The 15,709-nt window shown below is 35.1% G+C and overlaps 1 protein-coding gene and 1 non-coding gene across 4 annotated transcripts in view; both read right to left on the reverse strand.

The window, feature by feature from the left end:
* The window catches only part of LOC127545360 (E1A-binding protein p400-like), a 139,484-nt gene that overhangs the window by 30,421 nt on the left and 93,354 nt on the right, over window positions 1–15,709 (reverse strand). For 2 of the 3 annotated variants that reach the window (XM_051972584.1, XM_051972583.1), the window contains exons 26-33: window positions 11,867–12,034; window positions 8,074–8,168; window positions 7,202–7,485; window positions 3,999–4,201; window positions 3,736–3,905; window positions 2,510–2,706; window positions 1,544–1,655; window positions 1,223–1,366 (exon numbers count right to left, since the gene is read on the reverse strand). In XM_051972584.1, coding sequence (XP_051828544.1) covers window positions 1,223–1,366; window positions 1,544–1,655; window positions 2,510–2,706; window positions 3,736–3,905; window positions 3,999–4,201; window positions 7,202–7,485; window positions 8,074–8,168; window positions 11,867–12,034 — 1,373 coding nt within the window. The remainder of the gene's footprint in view (window positions 1–1,222; window positions 1,367–1,543; window positions 1,656–2,509; window positions 2,707–3,735; window positions 3,906–3,998; window positions 4,202–7,201; window positions 7,486–8,073; window positions 8,169–11,866; window positions 12,035–15,709) is intronic. The other variant, XM_051972585.1, reaches the window with a different exon arrangement.
* LOC127546115 (small nucleolar RNA SNORA49) lies at window positions 3,150–3,287 on the reverse strand. The gene has a single exon (XR_007949975.1). It is a non-coding gene; the product is annotated as a small nucleolar RNA SNORA49 (small nucleolar RNA).

A 15,709-nucleotide genomic window follows, 5' to 3' on the forward strand; every position in this document is an offset into this window, starting at 1 on the left:
TTTTTGTTTTTCTTCCCGGGTTATTTATACCTTCTGAATCCAATTCTCCCTGTGCAACAAGAGAACTGTTCGGTTCTGCAAACATATATTGTATCTAGGATATACTGCAACATATCCAACATATATAGGACTGCTTGCCATCTAGGGGAGGAGGTGGAAGGAGGGGAAAAATCGGAACAGAAATGAGTGCAAGGGATAATGTTGTAAAAAAATTACCCTGGCATGGATTCTGTCAATATAAAGTAATTATTCAATAAAAATTTAAAAAAAAAAAAGAAAATTAAGGGGGGATATTCATTTCAGACAGCAACTCAGTAGCTGAGTAACTAATTAAACAAGATTTTTCAGAGGTCAATGTCACAATCTAGAAAATAGGAAGAAAAGATGAGGAACGCAATTCTCTATAACAAGAAGTTTTCTCAAGTAAAAAGACAAGATTTAATACTCAAAACAAATGGCTAAAATCTTCACAATATGTTTATTTGCTAAGGATAAATGAAGACATTATAGAACTGGAGACTTGAAAACAGAAGAGTTGAAATAGTTATTTGGGATGGATTTGGGATAGCTAGGTAACCTAGTGAATACAGCAGTAGGGTTGAAGTCAGGAAAACTCATCTTCATGAGTTCAAATCTGGCTTCAGACACTAGTTATATGACTCTGGCAAAGTCACTTAGTCCTAATGGCCTTAGATCCTCATCTGTGAAGTGATTTGAAGAAAGAAATTGCAAACCACTCCAGTATCTCTGCCAAGAAAACCGCAAAATGGGGCCATTGAGATCCAAACATGGCTAAAATGACTGAACCACAAAGTAGGGAGGAGGAGCGGAAGAACTAAATGGACCTTAATGAAATCAAGGAGATGAATAAAAATATTACTGAGAAGCATCTCTAGCCTAAATACAAATGAATCAGATCTCTGTGGTTTTGTGTCTTTCTTCTATAGACAATTGCTCTGCTCTGAAAAAGCTATATTTCAAAAAGGCAAGAAGTTAAGAATGGCAATTAGGTAATATTAATACAGAAAACTATAGACTTAAAACTCAGAATAGATTCAAATGCTGCTGGAAAGGAATGGAATAATGAATAATGAGAGGTTCAGGAAAGCTAGAGAGCAGCAACTTCAGTGATATGAGGAAGTGAGAGAAAAATATGGTAAAGAGGTTTTGGGTCTCCTAAAAGGACATCCTTTTTGCTAGCTGCTTTTTCAGGAAAAGTTACCTCTATAAAAGGCCTTGCGATTTTAGGTGCGATTGCTTCTGAGGCAGAGGGCTCCTGAGGAAGAACCACAAATTCTTCAGCTTTAACTCTGAAACCAGAGTCTTCTACGGGAGAGTGAACATCAAATAGCTCCTGGATAGTTTGCTGAAAAATTAAAATGATCATGTCTTTCAATAATTAAGGACACACTTTAATACCCAACCTGTAAAAGCTCTAGGTGTGAAGAATAATACAGGCAATTATCTGGTTTTGATTATCAAAAACAATGCAACAAATTGTGTAATATAAATTGATTGAGGATTTTTAACACATTAAAAATACCTGAGTTAAAAATGCCATGGAATAGTCATTTCCTTGAGCAGCAACCTCTCTTATCAAATCTTTAGTTCCATTCTTCAACAACTTTTCTTCAATGGAATTGCCACTCACAAGCCTATATAAGAAGAAAACTTTTATTAAATAATTTTATGTGACAATGAAAATGTGCAGAGCTAGATGTCACTAATACAAGAGCAGGAATTGCTTCTAAAATCGATGATGATAAAGTTTAAAAATATATAGATTTGAAGCTTCCAAAACACTCATATATTTCATTTGTTATTCACAACTCTGTAAAGTTGATGGAGCAGATACTATTCACACTTCACGAGACTCAGAGAATTAAATGACCTACCAAAAGTAACACAGATAAAAAAATGGTATAGTCAAGCTGGAACTCTGCAAAAACAAGAAACAACTAAATAACATTGAGTTGTCAAGAGACATAGATGTCTAGCTAAAAGTTGTTTTCAGAAAGATGTATAAGAAGATATAACTAAGAGTCGTTCATTAAATACTAGAAATAGAATAATAGTCTTTCTGTACAATTCAGAGTATATATGTATGTATGTATGTATGTGTATATACACACACACTTATAATTTTAATGCCTGCAGTCATTAGCAAGAGAGATTCAACTTCTTTCAAAACCTTTTAATTATTTTTTGTAAAATGTTAAGTACAACTATAACATCAATTGTTTTCCTAATATCTGAGTATTTTAAGGAAGAGGATAAACAAATGAAAAGGGTAGGAAAATAAAAATAAATTGAAATAAAAATTGGTGAAGTACAAATGAATAGGAAAAAAAAGTTAATTTTCAAAAAGGTGAAATGTTTTAATCTTGTTTGCAAAAAAAAAAAAAAAAAAAAAAAGCTAATCTTTGTTCTTATTGGATACATGGTTTTGTTGGGAAGCATTGTGAAGCTTTTTGTCACATAACAACAAAACCAGATTCTTGAAGATTACCTGTATATGTGGATGTCCTTGCTTCTTCCAATTCTATCACACCATTCTTGAGCCTTTGCATCCATCACTGGATTTAAGTCATTATCATAAAATACAACTGTGTCAGCTTCTACAAGATTTATACCTGTAGAGCGACTATGGGTAGAAAGAATGGCACAAAATATCCGCTTGTCTTTGTTGAAACTCTTCATCAGTTCCTGAATTAGAAATGGAATGCTTGTAAGAATGATAATAAAAAGTTAAATGGAAGATCAGCAATTAATTGTTGTTATTCAGTCATTCAATCATGTCCAATTCTTTGTGACACAATAGCAGACCAATACCATCCATGATGTTTCCCTGGCAAAGATACTGGAGTAGTTTGTCATTTCCTTCTCTAATTATATCCTTAAATTAGACTGTATTCTGAAATCTAAGCATGCCTAATTCAACTTTTATATGGAAATACTGCACCATGGTTATTTTAATGTTGAAACTCACTTTCGAAAATGTCCTAATTTTTATCAATACATGCTGACATGTTTCTGCACTTACATAGTTATTTTTAACTACTTATAACGAAGAAATCTTCAGATTGTGTGAGGCATACTTTATTTACCAGTCACAAAAAAGGTGGGAAAATGAAATATTCTTCTACAGTAATGTCAGCACCAACTGTGTAGGCCCCAAAAAGAAAACCCAGCTCTTATTGGGGAGGGAAATGTGCTTTCTGATATTTCCTCAGACAATGCCAGAGCACTCTATGGTCAAGAAAGCCCCTGGAGTAAGGCTGAGGAAGAAGGGAGACATGCAATGCTCATTAGTGACAAATACTAATTAAGTTAAATACTCTTTTTAAAAAAAGAACTTCACTGAATTTCAGAATTATACTATTTTGCAAAAAGATGATATTTTTATTATCTGAACACTACTATAGTACCTAAGGCTGACCCTTATATGTCACTGAAGTTACTTTATACTGACACAAAAATACAAATCACTACCATACAACTATTAAGCTGCCTGAACACAATAGCATGATCTAAACTATTTGTACCTAAGTTAGCTCTCTCAGGTCAGAATCAAAGGATTTATGGATTCAGAGAGATTAAGTAACTCAGTTCTTGGTTATTTAGACTGTTCCTTTAAGATGGAAACCATTAAATTACTTAACTGTACTATAACAAATTCCATTCTTTAAAAAGGCTATTGCTAAATCCTCAAGTGATCAACAAGTCCTCTCTTACCTGGCGTTGTTCACTGTTAGCATTTTCATCAACTCTTACATAGGTTAGATAATGGAAGTCCAAGAACATTTCCAAAATATCTAACATCAGAATCATCTGTGATAAGATCAGCACCCGACGACCCTCAGATTTTAACTTCTGAAGCAAAATAGCTAAAGCTTCTAGTTTTCCTATAAAAATAATACCATAAGAATATTTGATGACAAAATTAAAATACAATCCATTGTAATTTATTTTTGCTAAATATCTGACTCTGTTCATACCTGAATCATATTGTACCAGTCTGAGTTCAGGAAACTGCAATACCTTGAGGTTTGTTATTTTGTGTAATTGTTGTAAATAGGGAGCAGTCTGCTCTTTCAGACAGTGCCTGAAAATCTTCATTTTGTGACTGTAAGAAGGTGGTGGTTTAGCCACATATAAGCAAGGAGGAGCAGCCACCACAGCTGGAAGCACACAGGCCACTCTGTGAAAAGAACAGAATCCCCCAGTTATACCAGAAAACCTCTCACTGCCAGGTGGCTGTAGGGGAGCTTTACTATTTAATAACTAGGCTTTGAAAAGTGAAACAATTACAAAATTGCAGAAATACTTTAATGAATCATCTGCAGTATCGTAACAATTCAAACATTTTAAACCACAATACATAAAAAGCTCAGGGCATGGTTCTATGAGTGATACAGACCCTGTTTTTTAAGAATTTTATAATCTAGTTAAGTGATTCTCAAACCTTTTGGTCTTGGGACCTTTTTTCACTCTTAAAAATTCTTGTGGACCCTTCCCCTCACCAAAGAGTTTTTGCTTATGTGGGACCTATCTATCAAAATTTAACCAAATGTGAAATCAAAGTGTCTTAGTATTATTAGAAAAACCATTTGGACCTTATAAACATTGAAAGTTTCTCTGGAGAGCCAAACTTTGAAAACTGTTGCTCCAGAAAAATGCAGAATAACTAACACAAAAACTGAGTTTAAAAGAAAGACTGCATGGATAATGAACCAAGGTAACTCAGGTAACTATATCCTGATTGAGACCCAGATGAAGATTTCTTCAAACAAGATAAAAAAGGAACAATTCGGTTTGTTTCTTTCCAACTTTCCTTCTAATCTGATAGAAGAAAAAATTGTTTATGATGGAAACATTTTAGAAGTTCTGCCAAGGAGATGGAATAGGTACTAGATTAGATGTTATAGTGAGATATGGTTTCAGAAGTGAGGGTGGGGACATATATCAAGCCAAAGACAAATTTCAAAGGAGGAATAGAGGTGAGAACAGGCTCATGTATTACCAATGGGAAACAAAGAGGGTAGGCCCCATGTCACAATTGTAATTGGTCACTCTTGTCATTTAAGGGTGCTTTTGAAATTTCTTGGGTATCAAAGAAAGAACACTGGGAAACGAATGTAAACTATCTGCATTTTTGTTTTTCTTCCCGGATTATTTATACCTTCTGAATCCAATTCTCCCTACGCAACAAGAGAACTGTTCAGTTCTGCAAACATATATTGTATCTAGGATATACTGCAACATATCCAACATATAAAGGACTGCTTGCCATCTAGGGGAGGGGGTGGAGGGAGGGAGAAGGAAAAAAATCGGAACAGAAACGAGTGTCAATATAATGTAATTATTAAATAAAAAATTAAAAAAAAAATTTTAAAAAAATAAAAAAATAAAATAAAAAAAATAAAAATCAAGAACATGAGTTTATAAACATCAAAAAAAAAAAAAAAGAAATTTCTTGGGTATATATTTCTTGTGATATGTGAACAATTAAAATATGAATGAAGATTTGTTTTATTTTTCTTTGATTGCAAGAGCTGTGCATAGACTACAAGGCTTAAACTATTGACTTATCTTCCTGATTACTTAAGTACAAAATAGTAACAGAGAAGCTGCTCAGGCTTAACACAGATTTCAGTCTACTTGTGCTACTATGATAAATGTGGAAGCAGAGGAACTGTGCCCAAATGAAAAAATGTCATGTCTTTGCTGCTAAATAAATGCTCTTTTTTAATCACTATTTTAAAAAAAACTGAAAATAAAATAAAAGCAGTGCAGTAACTAATGGAAGAGCAATGGATCTAGAGTACAAGGAAGGGGCTTAACAACTGGCTGATGCTTATCATATGTATGATACTGACAAAAGTCCACTCTTCTGGGCTTCCTTGGCCTTCCAAGTACTCCTCTCTAAGATGAGGATGTGGACCAGACTGTATCTGAGACTCTTCTTCAGTCTAAATTTCCTCCTTCAATACAGACATTTACAATACAATTCATTTGATTCTTCCAACTCTTCTCTCCTTTGAGAGCAAACAGGAATGCCAAAGCTTCCATGTCACCATTCACCTAGTGACTGTTCACCAAAATGCAGGCACATGTTCCTGCACTATATGAGCCCTCAGAGAGGATCCTGACTGTTTCAAGCCAAAATAAAATTTAGTATCTCCCCTATTTTCCTATTTCTGTCCAGAGATTTAATATCCTTACAAGCTCTAAGAATCGTAGGCTTAACTCCTCACTCTTGCATGGACAATTAGTTGCTGAATCATCCTGTTTTTATCTATGTGATCTTTCTCACATTTTACTTCATTCTCTCTACCCCCATAGGCCCCTATTACTTCCATCTCACCCCAAAAGATTACAGGAAGAGCCTCTGAACACAGCTTCCTTCAAGTCTTATCCTTCCCCAGTCCACTTCTACCAAAGTGGTTTCCTTAAACATAGGTATGACCATCTCAATTCCTATCTAAACTCCACTGGTTTTCTATGGACTCAAGGACAAAATATAAACTTCTCTATTCATGATTTTTTAAAGTTCCACATAATCTGGTCTCAATGACCACTTTCGTGGGACAGTGTCTGTTTCCCTCCCTTCCTATCAGTGAGTGTACCATCCAGTCTCTTCCTTGTCTAGAATGCATTCCCTTCTCAGTTCTGCCACAGAATACCCTTTAAGGCCTTGATTAACCCAAGCCCTCCACACCTAATGGTATATATACTTTTATGTTTACTGGCTTCTCGCTTAAAAAGTAAGCCCTTTAAGACAAGGAATTCACTATATTTGTACCAAAAGTGTCAAGAACATAGTAGGAATTTTAAAAATACAATGGATGATTTCATGTGGATTTTACAGTAATATAGAACTTTGTGGTTGAAAAAGTCTGTTCATCACAATTACCCTATAAAGTAAGCTATACACATAAACATAAGCTTCATTTTAAAGAAAAATCAAGGATTTGCAAACAGTTAGAGTTTAAAAGTATCAGACCTGGGCCTTGAACTCTCTGGTCTCTAAAATCCAAAGTTCAAAGCTCTTTCAAGTATAAGTTTGAGCAAATTCTCAACAATTTTAAAAGAAGAATGTTGAAAAAGCACGATATTCATAAAATTACATGTAAAATGGCACCAAATGAAACCATTTAAAAAAAAAAAGTAAAACCCAAGTCTGCCCAGGTTATAATACCTATTCATAATATCATGGAGGGATTCTCTTCGTTGTTCCAAGGTCAACATCAAACACTGAAGCACATCAGTTGTGTTTTCTGAGGAGGAAGCATAACAGTTGGCCATGCCAGCCCAATGCCATCTATTTCTGTCTGCAGTCCCACGCAGAGGTGTCTTCTTCCAATTAATCAAAGAGCAGATTCCTAACAAATCACTGCCGTAGACAGGAGTTCTAGAACAACGCCGCTCATTACCCAGAAAAATTCGATCCAGCCTTTCTTTCAAAAGTCTATTTTTTTCCTCCTTTGGGTAAAATAAAATTAAGAGCTTGGTCATTGAGGTATGGAAAAGGAAATAATTAAATAATTAAACAAAAAGTTATATGCTTACTTATCAAACAGAAATTACCGAGGTTCTTTGTGAATGGTCTTGCTTTGAACACCGCATGACACTTAACAGTTATGCTCCCTGCTTCTTTGGGGTTAATGATATAAATGAATCAGAGGGGAAAGTTTTATTTTTTCTAGCTTTGTTTAAAAATTATTTCTTAGGAGCACCTAACCTAGTTAAGTTCCCATAATACTTCAGATAAACACTGAAAATGTATAAGCATGTTTTCGAGTAAAATAAGACAGGATTTACTGTTTTATTCAAATTAGACTACAGAAAAGCTAAATTTTAATGGAAATTAGGATAATTAAAATATAATTCTATAATAGGAAATTTTTCATTTTAAAATTTTATTCAAAATCAGCTGACTATTTTTTTTTCAAATAATATTTATTTGCTATAACCTTATCAAGGTAACATGTAATTTCTGAAAACCTATAAAAGCTGGAATCTCCTTTAACAAAGAGAAAGGTTATGGTTAGAATTTAGTAAGTTACAAACCTGTGTTGGGCCTCCTACAGGATTGGCCATTTTTGATACTACTCCAGCTTCTCCTGATGTCAACGAATTAACTGCTGTTCTCCCTGGAACACCTACTACAATTTAAAAAATAGTCAGAATTAATTCATACTTCCCTGAAAAAATTTAAGCTTCTTTAATGAATCCCCTTTTTCATAAAAACAAAACCCAATATAATTCTGAGTGGGATACACAGAAAATGTTTAATTTGAAATGGGCAAATGTGGCATCTAAAAATTTAATATCATGAAAACTTACATTTTATTTTTCTCTTAAAGTTCCCCCTCTTCTGAAATACTGAGCACCAAAAAATCATGCTAGTATCAGTATTAATCACAAGAAAAAGGCAACCCTGAAAAATATTTAATTATTCCAACTAGCTCAAGTGAAAATGAAATAATTGCTTAGAACACTCTAAAAGAGAGACTGAGGTGTTTGGTGTTCTCAATTGCAGGGCTATGATGTTGAAAAGACTCAAGGAAAAAATTATTTCTGCCATTTCAGCCTCTATTGTGTTAAAAATAGAATTAAGAATATTAATGTGACTCAAAATCCCAAAAAATTATTTTACTGAGCTAGAAAAAATAACAAAATTCATCTGGAAGAACAAAAGGTCAGGAATATTAAGGGGCTCAATGAAAATAAATGTGAAGAAAGATGGCCTATTCATACCAGATCACAAACTGTATTACAGAGCAGTCATTATCAAAACAATCTAATACTAGCTAAGAAATAGAGTAGTAATTCAGTGGGATTGAAGGTATATAATATACAGTAGTAAGTGACCATAGTAAGCTAGTAGTTGGATTTTTTAAATGATATCTTTTTTATTTACAAAACAGATGCATAAGTAATTTTTTCAACACTGACTCTTACAAAACATTCTGTTCCAACTTTTCCCCTCCTTTCTCCTACCTCCTCCCCTAAATGGCAAGTAGTCCAATACATGTTAAATATGTTAAAGTATATGTTAAATCCAATCTATACAGTTATCTTGCTGCACAAGAAAAACCAGATCTAGAAAGAAAAAAAAAAATTCTAGTAATCTAGTATTTGATAAACACAAAGATCCAAGCTTTTGAGACTAGTGAGAATTCTATTTGACAAAAACAAATAAGAAAATTAGAAAGCAATCTGGCAGAAATCCTCATATAGTATACCAAGATACAGACAAAATGTATACATGACTTAAAAATAAAGGGTGATACCATAAGCAAAAAAGAGAGCATCATATAGTTTATCTGTCAGATCAAAGATTAATAGAACAATGTATAATTGAATGAGACAGAAACCATTGTCAATCATGCCTCATTCTCTGTGACCATCCCCATATGGAATTTTCTTGGTAAAGATACTGGAGTGATTTGCCATTTCCTTTTCCAGTTCATTTCACAGATGAGGAAACTGAGGCAAACTGTGACTTACATAGGATCACATAGTAAGTGATACCAAGAGCAAATTAGGGCAGCATAGAATAGTTTGGCAAATGGCAATGGAAATGGGAATACATTTCTATTAATAAATTATATTAATAACATCTACCTCCCTCCCCAATCCTTTAAAAAAATAAACCATAATCATATTTAAAATAAGGGTCTGAGTATAGGTATATGCATATCATATGCACACGTGTATGTACACATATATGCAGATAGACCCATATATCTGTATCTATATTTCTCTTTCTTTCTATATATATGCATATATGCATACACATATATATACACACATACACATATATAATATACATATATACATACACATGTACACACACACATATATTTTATCTATTTATCTATCTATATATTTATCAATGAGATTCCCATTGAGTTGTTCTTAGACAATGAATTGTAGTCTATGGAAAAAAAGCTTTACAACAGTCACCCCAAGCAGCCATTCCCCAAGGTGCCCAGTCACATTTGTCAATTAATTGCACTCCAATAGTCAATAAACTTTGGCAAAAGCTAGGTATCATACAAGGAGAGAATAAAGTTCCAGCATTCTTTTTTTGTGAGTTATTTTTTCCTCTCTGCTTCTGTTTCTCTCATTTTTACCTCTTTGTTTCGTTTCTATTATTCTCTTCTTTTCTCCCCAGCTAATGGTTCTTCTCATTTCTTCTGACTCTCTTCATCATTTAAGCCAAAAAAGTTCTTCTTGAACAAAGTACCATTCAGATACACAGATACTACTACTCAATTTCTATTTTGCCACGAAAAAATTTTTCTTAAAATTCATCATTTGGTGAAAAAAACTACTTAACATTTCTCTATTGCTATAATACACTGTCTGGCATACAATAAACAATTAAATGCTTATTGACTGATTGATTGATATCTTGAAAGACCTTAATCTTAAACTTACATCCATTCAAAACAACAGAAAATCACCTATGTGATTTTTTTAAATACATTTATTTTTAGAATATAAATTAAAATGGAAGAACCATAGGTTATAGTGGAAGGCACTTTATTCAGAAAACCATCCAACCTAACTCGACCCTCCAAATAAAGTTAAAGACCAATTGAGCTGTAATACGCCCAGGTTGATATTAAAATACGCAACTTACGTGACTTTACCTACTGCTGAAGACATTAAAGCTAAGGTACAAACTGGGATTAGAGACCCCACTATGCTTAGCCGTAAACCGAGGTAGTTTAATAACAAAACTATTCGCCAGAGAACTACAAGCCACTGCTTAAAACTCAAAGAACTTGGCGGTGCCCTAGACCCTCCTAGAGGAGCCTTGTTCCTTTTACGGATCAGAAGTTGACACTCAAAAGAGGCTAAGGGACTTGCCCAAAGTCATACAGACAGAGAGGGAGGGAACAAATATTTATTAAGCAACTATGTGCCAGGCACTAAATATTATTCAATTTGATCCTTACAACCCTGAGTCTTGGATGTTATTATTTTCCCCATTTTATAGATGAGGAAACAGAGGCAAGGGTGAAGTGACTTATTCAGTCTGTGTTTGACTGAGGTCAAATCTGAACTCAGGTGTTCCTGGCTCCAGCCTAGCACTGCACCACCTAAAGCTGCCTAGATAGTAAATGACAGGTAGAGAGTTTGAACCAGAGTTCTCCAAATACAGGACCAGAAGACTTCCTTAAAAAGGAGGTGACTTTAGACCAAAAAGAAAAGTGAATGACAGGGTGGTGGACTACTGATGAAGAATAGATCAATGATTCCTCTGTTTCTCACTAATCATCACCTGAAGCACCATTTAAAAAATCTGAAAGGGAATAAAGGTCAAGAATCAAGTAGAGTCAGGCAGGCGTGAAGACTGAGAAAGAGGTGAAGAGAGGTTCAATATCTGCAAAGAAATAGGAATGAAACTAAGATCAAGAACAATAAAGAGAAAAAAGCTATGTGAGACGGAAAAAAACAGAGTTGCCAGCAAAATTTTTACCAGTTAAATGGGTTACTAACAATTTACCAAGTCAAATGACACAGGAGTCTAAAAGAAATATTTCTGTTAGTGAGCTGAAAAATCTAAGCACACTGGTAGCTTACAGTAGACAAATGTCAACAAAGCAAAACAAAACAAAAAAGAAAGAAAGAAAAAATAGTAAATCTACATGAAATTAATTGTCACATCTATGGAAATTAGTTAATCACAAGTCTAATTTGTAGTTTTGAACTACTTATTCAGCAAGAGCCACAAAACAGATTCATTTTAATCATTGGGAAATATAGCTGAGATAATTAGGTCTAAGGTAACAGAATTAAGCTAAAGTAATAGAATCTTTGTTTTTGAACAAGAAAGATAATGTACCTGGTGGATTTCCTGGTGTAGAACTTGGAACATTTGCTTGGTTCTTATTTCCCAGGGCATTCAAAGCATTCTGGACAGCACCAGCCTGAGACACTGTCTGCATAACAACGGGGCCTTGAGGGCGCAGATACTGTTGTCCTGGAGCAGAGACAATCTGAAGAACACTCCCTGTAATTTAAATGACATCAAGAATCATTGTGGGGTCTAAAGGACACTATTTGTTCTATTTACTGACTACGTTCATTGTTGCATCGTCCAAGAATATAAACCATCTGGGATATAAAGTTTCAAAAAAGAAAACAAATAACTAAATAAGATAAATATAAAATCAGGTATTGAGAGGAAAAAGATATAAATAACTACACTTATTAAGATAAAAGGAACAAAGTCTCTCCATTCCACTCCTTTGATGCCTCATCACACTATGGGTTCTCAAAAGCAGCAGAAGAAAACAAGACTAGGCAGGTTCAACCAAGATGCAAAGGCTTCCACTATCTGTGGTCCACCAATAACGCCTAAGTTTGGAGGCATTAATCATTAGTTTAGTCAGAGAGTGATAAATTTTGTCAAACACAGCAAGCCTAAAAGAGTACTTTAGTAAATCCTGGACATGTTATAATCTTCTTTAAGTTTAAGCCTAGGAATAATTTATAAGTAATTCAGAATTCTAGCTTTTTCCAATTCCTATCACCTTCTTGAAAAGTTCCTCATTCTAATCTTGTAGATGGTAAAGTCTTCTATCTTCTTAGACTTTTGAGATATGTAATGTATTCTTCTTTAAAGATTTGCCAAACGTATCACTATGCAAAAATGAAGGAAAGTTTAAATGTCCCAATTCTTATGACATACTTACTCCTTTCAAAGATTACTTTGCACATATCATTTACTTCAATGCATTAAAAACATGCAATTTCCTAAAAGACAATTTTCTCTCCAGTACAAACTATGACCCCTCTTTGAGTTAGCAAATGAGTCTAAGGATATTTATGGCCCCAAAAAAGTAATCTCCCTAAGCCAACCTGGTGCTGAGCCATTCCATCTAATCTAAGGCAGGCCGCAGACATCAAAGTTAACAGATCAAAAATGAACCTGTATTTTTAGTTTCCAGCTTGCTAGTTAATACCTCTAAGGGCTTTGTATTCCTGACAGGGTTTTCAAAAAACTTCAGAGTGAAGAAACATCAGAAAAGAATTTTAGAAGAATGTCTCCAATGCATCTATGATGCAAATTTTAATACTATATTTTATTTCCAAGAATGTGTATCAGTACATTTCTATTCATAAGGATTAGCTATATTAGGCTATTTATGGGATTGAAAAGATACCATATACCACAAAGGTGTTAATATGCACATGATGTAAATATTAAAAATGTCTTATACTATTTTTTTTAATTGGAACTCTCTATCTCACCCAGCTAAAAGAAAAGGAATGATTTATGGGTTTGATCCCCACTATTGATTAGCACAAGAACTTTGACTACTTCGGACCTCAACAATTTCACCTCTTCTTATGTAACCTTATAACTGTTCTCCACCAGCCCCTGGGAGCCACCATGTATTAACATGAGTTTGCCAAACTCAAAGCAGACAGCTGATCACCATAGACCATTCCACCTAAGAACTCCCAAGCTCAAGGGATTAAACCAATTTCAGCCTTTATGGTAGAGGCAACAAACTACCCAACTAGGTTTTCCATATGTTATCAAATTTTTTAATGTAAAATATTTTCCACAAGTACCTTCATGTCACATTTGTCAAATTTATATACCTTGATCAATGAATATGCAATTCCAATAAATCAACAAGCATTATTAAATGCCAATTATGTGGCTGGCATTTTTAGGTGTTGGGGTTAAAAATATAATAAACTTTTTCTGAAAGAGTTTACAATTCTATAAAAGGAAATGAGAAATGTGGAGATAAAAATGGCAAGGTTCAGCAACTGATGGGATAAGGAAAAATAAAGAGCTAAGGATGGTGCCAACACAGTTATAAACCCAAGAGATTGGAAGAATGACAGTATCTTAGAAAATAAAGAAATATGGAAGAAAAGAAGGTTCAAAGAGAAAGAAAGCAAACAACTTTGGACAAATTCCACAAAGAAGTTTCTAAGACATATGAAAGAGCCAAAAGGCATTTGGGGTTGGTGAGAATAAAGCTCAGAAGAGTGACTAGGGCTAGATATGCATACACATATTCTCTGTGAGTTCTCTACACTTAGGTGATCATTAAAGTAGTACATGAGATCATTAAGGAAGAAAATGTAGTTACAGAAGAGTGCAGACTACAGGGCATTGGAGAATATCCCTAGTTATTAGGGGGTATGATTGACACACACTGTGGATCACCCTCTCCTCGCAATACCACCTTTCTCTAGGTTTCTGAGACACCTCTCTCTCCTGATTCTCCTTGCCAAACTGAACAGTCCTTCTGTTTCCTTTGCTAGATCCTCCTCGAGATCATGACCTCTAACTGAGGCCAGTCCCTCAGGGTTCTGTCCTAGGACCTCTTCTCTTTTCCCTTTATGCTACTTCAGTTGGAGATCTCATCTGTTCCCATGGATTTTAATGACCATCTCTGTGCTACTCATTTTCAGATCTACTTATCCAATCCTAACTTCTTTGGTGATCTCCAGCCAACTAGATGATACAGCAGATAGAGAGCTAGACCTGGAGTCAAGAAAACCTGAATTCAAATCAGGTCTCAGACATTTACTAGAAATGCGACCCTGGCCAAGTCATTTAACTGGTTTGCTTCAGTTCCCTTAACTGTTAAGTGGGCATAATGAAAGCACCTGACTCACAAGGCTGTTGTGAGGATCAAATGAGAAAATACTTATGAAGTGCTAAGCCCCATGCCTAGCACACAGTAGTTTACTAAATAAATGTTTATATAACCTTTATAAACCTTTCTAGGGTTATAACTCCAGTTGCCTTTCAGACATCTTGAACTGAATGTCTAGTAAATCTTAAACTCAACCTGTCCAAAATAGAAGCCCTCTTCCCCTGCTCTCCACCCTCTTACTGCAAGGCCACGCAGCTAGTCAGGCATCGTTCTCATGTCCTCAACACTCCTTTCCATGGCTCACTACCCCACCAGCCCCCAGGGTTTTTCCCCCTCTGCACCCTCTGTCCCTTTAGGGCAGACTCTCATCATGTCCCCTCTGAATTACTGCAGAAGCCTCCTTGGAGAAAGGAGAGAGGTGGAGTGTGCCTCAAGACTCACCACCCTCCAATTCATTCTCCATTTATTTTCCTAAAGCTCAGGTCTGATCACGTCATCCCTCTCCCACCACTCTCCTCTCCCCTAACCCCTCATTCACTAACCCCAGTGGCTCCCTATCACCTCCAGGAACAAATAAAAAATGCTCTATTTGCTCTTCAAAATCTTTCATAACCTGGCCTCCTCTCTAATCTTTTCCCTCCCTGACACACCCTCTTCAATTCAGTGAGACTAACCTCCTGTCTGTTTCATCAACAAGCCCATCTCTTAGCTTGAACATTCTCTATGGTTGTCCCCATGCCTGGAACACTCTCCCTCTTCCACTCTACCTGTAGAAGTGTCCTTCTGACTGTCCTTCCTGACCTTGCCAAATAAAATGCCACCTTCTACAGGAGACCTTCCTCAAGCCTTCTAATTATATTGCTTTCTTTCTATTCTTTCTTATTCATCCTCTATATAATTGGCTGTGTGTTTCTGTGTGTGTATGTGTAGACAGATAGAGATACAGAGAACTATTTGCACATTGCCTCCTCCAGGAGGTTGTAAGCTCCTCAAAGACAGGACTTTTGCAATTTTCTCCTTAGAACTTAGAATAAAGTCTGGAACATAATAAATGCAGA

Source organism: Antechinus flavipes, chromosome 1 (assembly GCF_016432865.1).
Source record: "Antechinus flavipes isolate AdamAnt ecotype Samford, QLD, Australia chromosome 1, AdamAnt_v2, whole genome shotgun sequence".
NCBI lineage: Eukaryota > Metazoa > Chordata > Mammalia > Dasyuromorphia > Dasyuridae > Antechinus > Antechinus flavipes.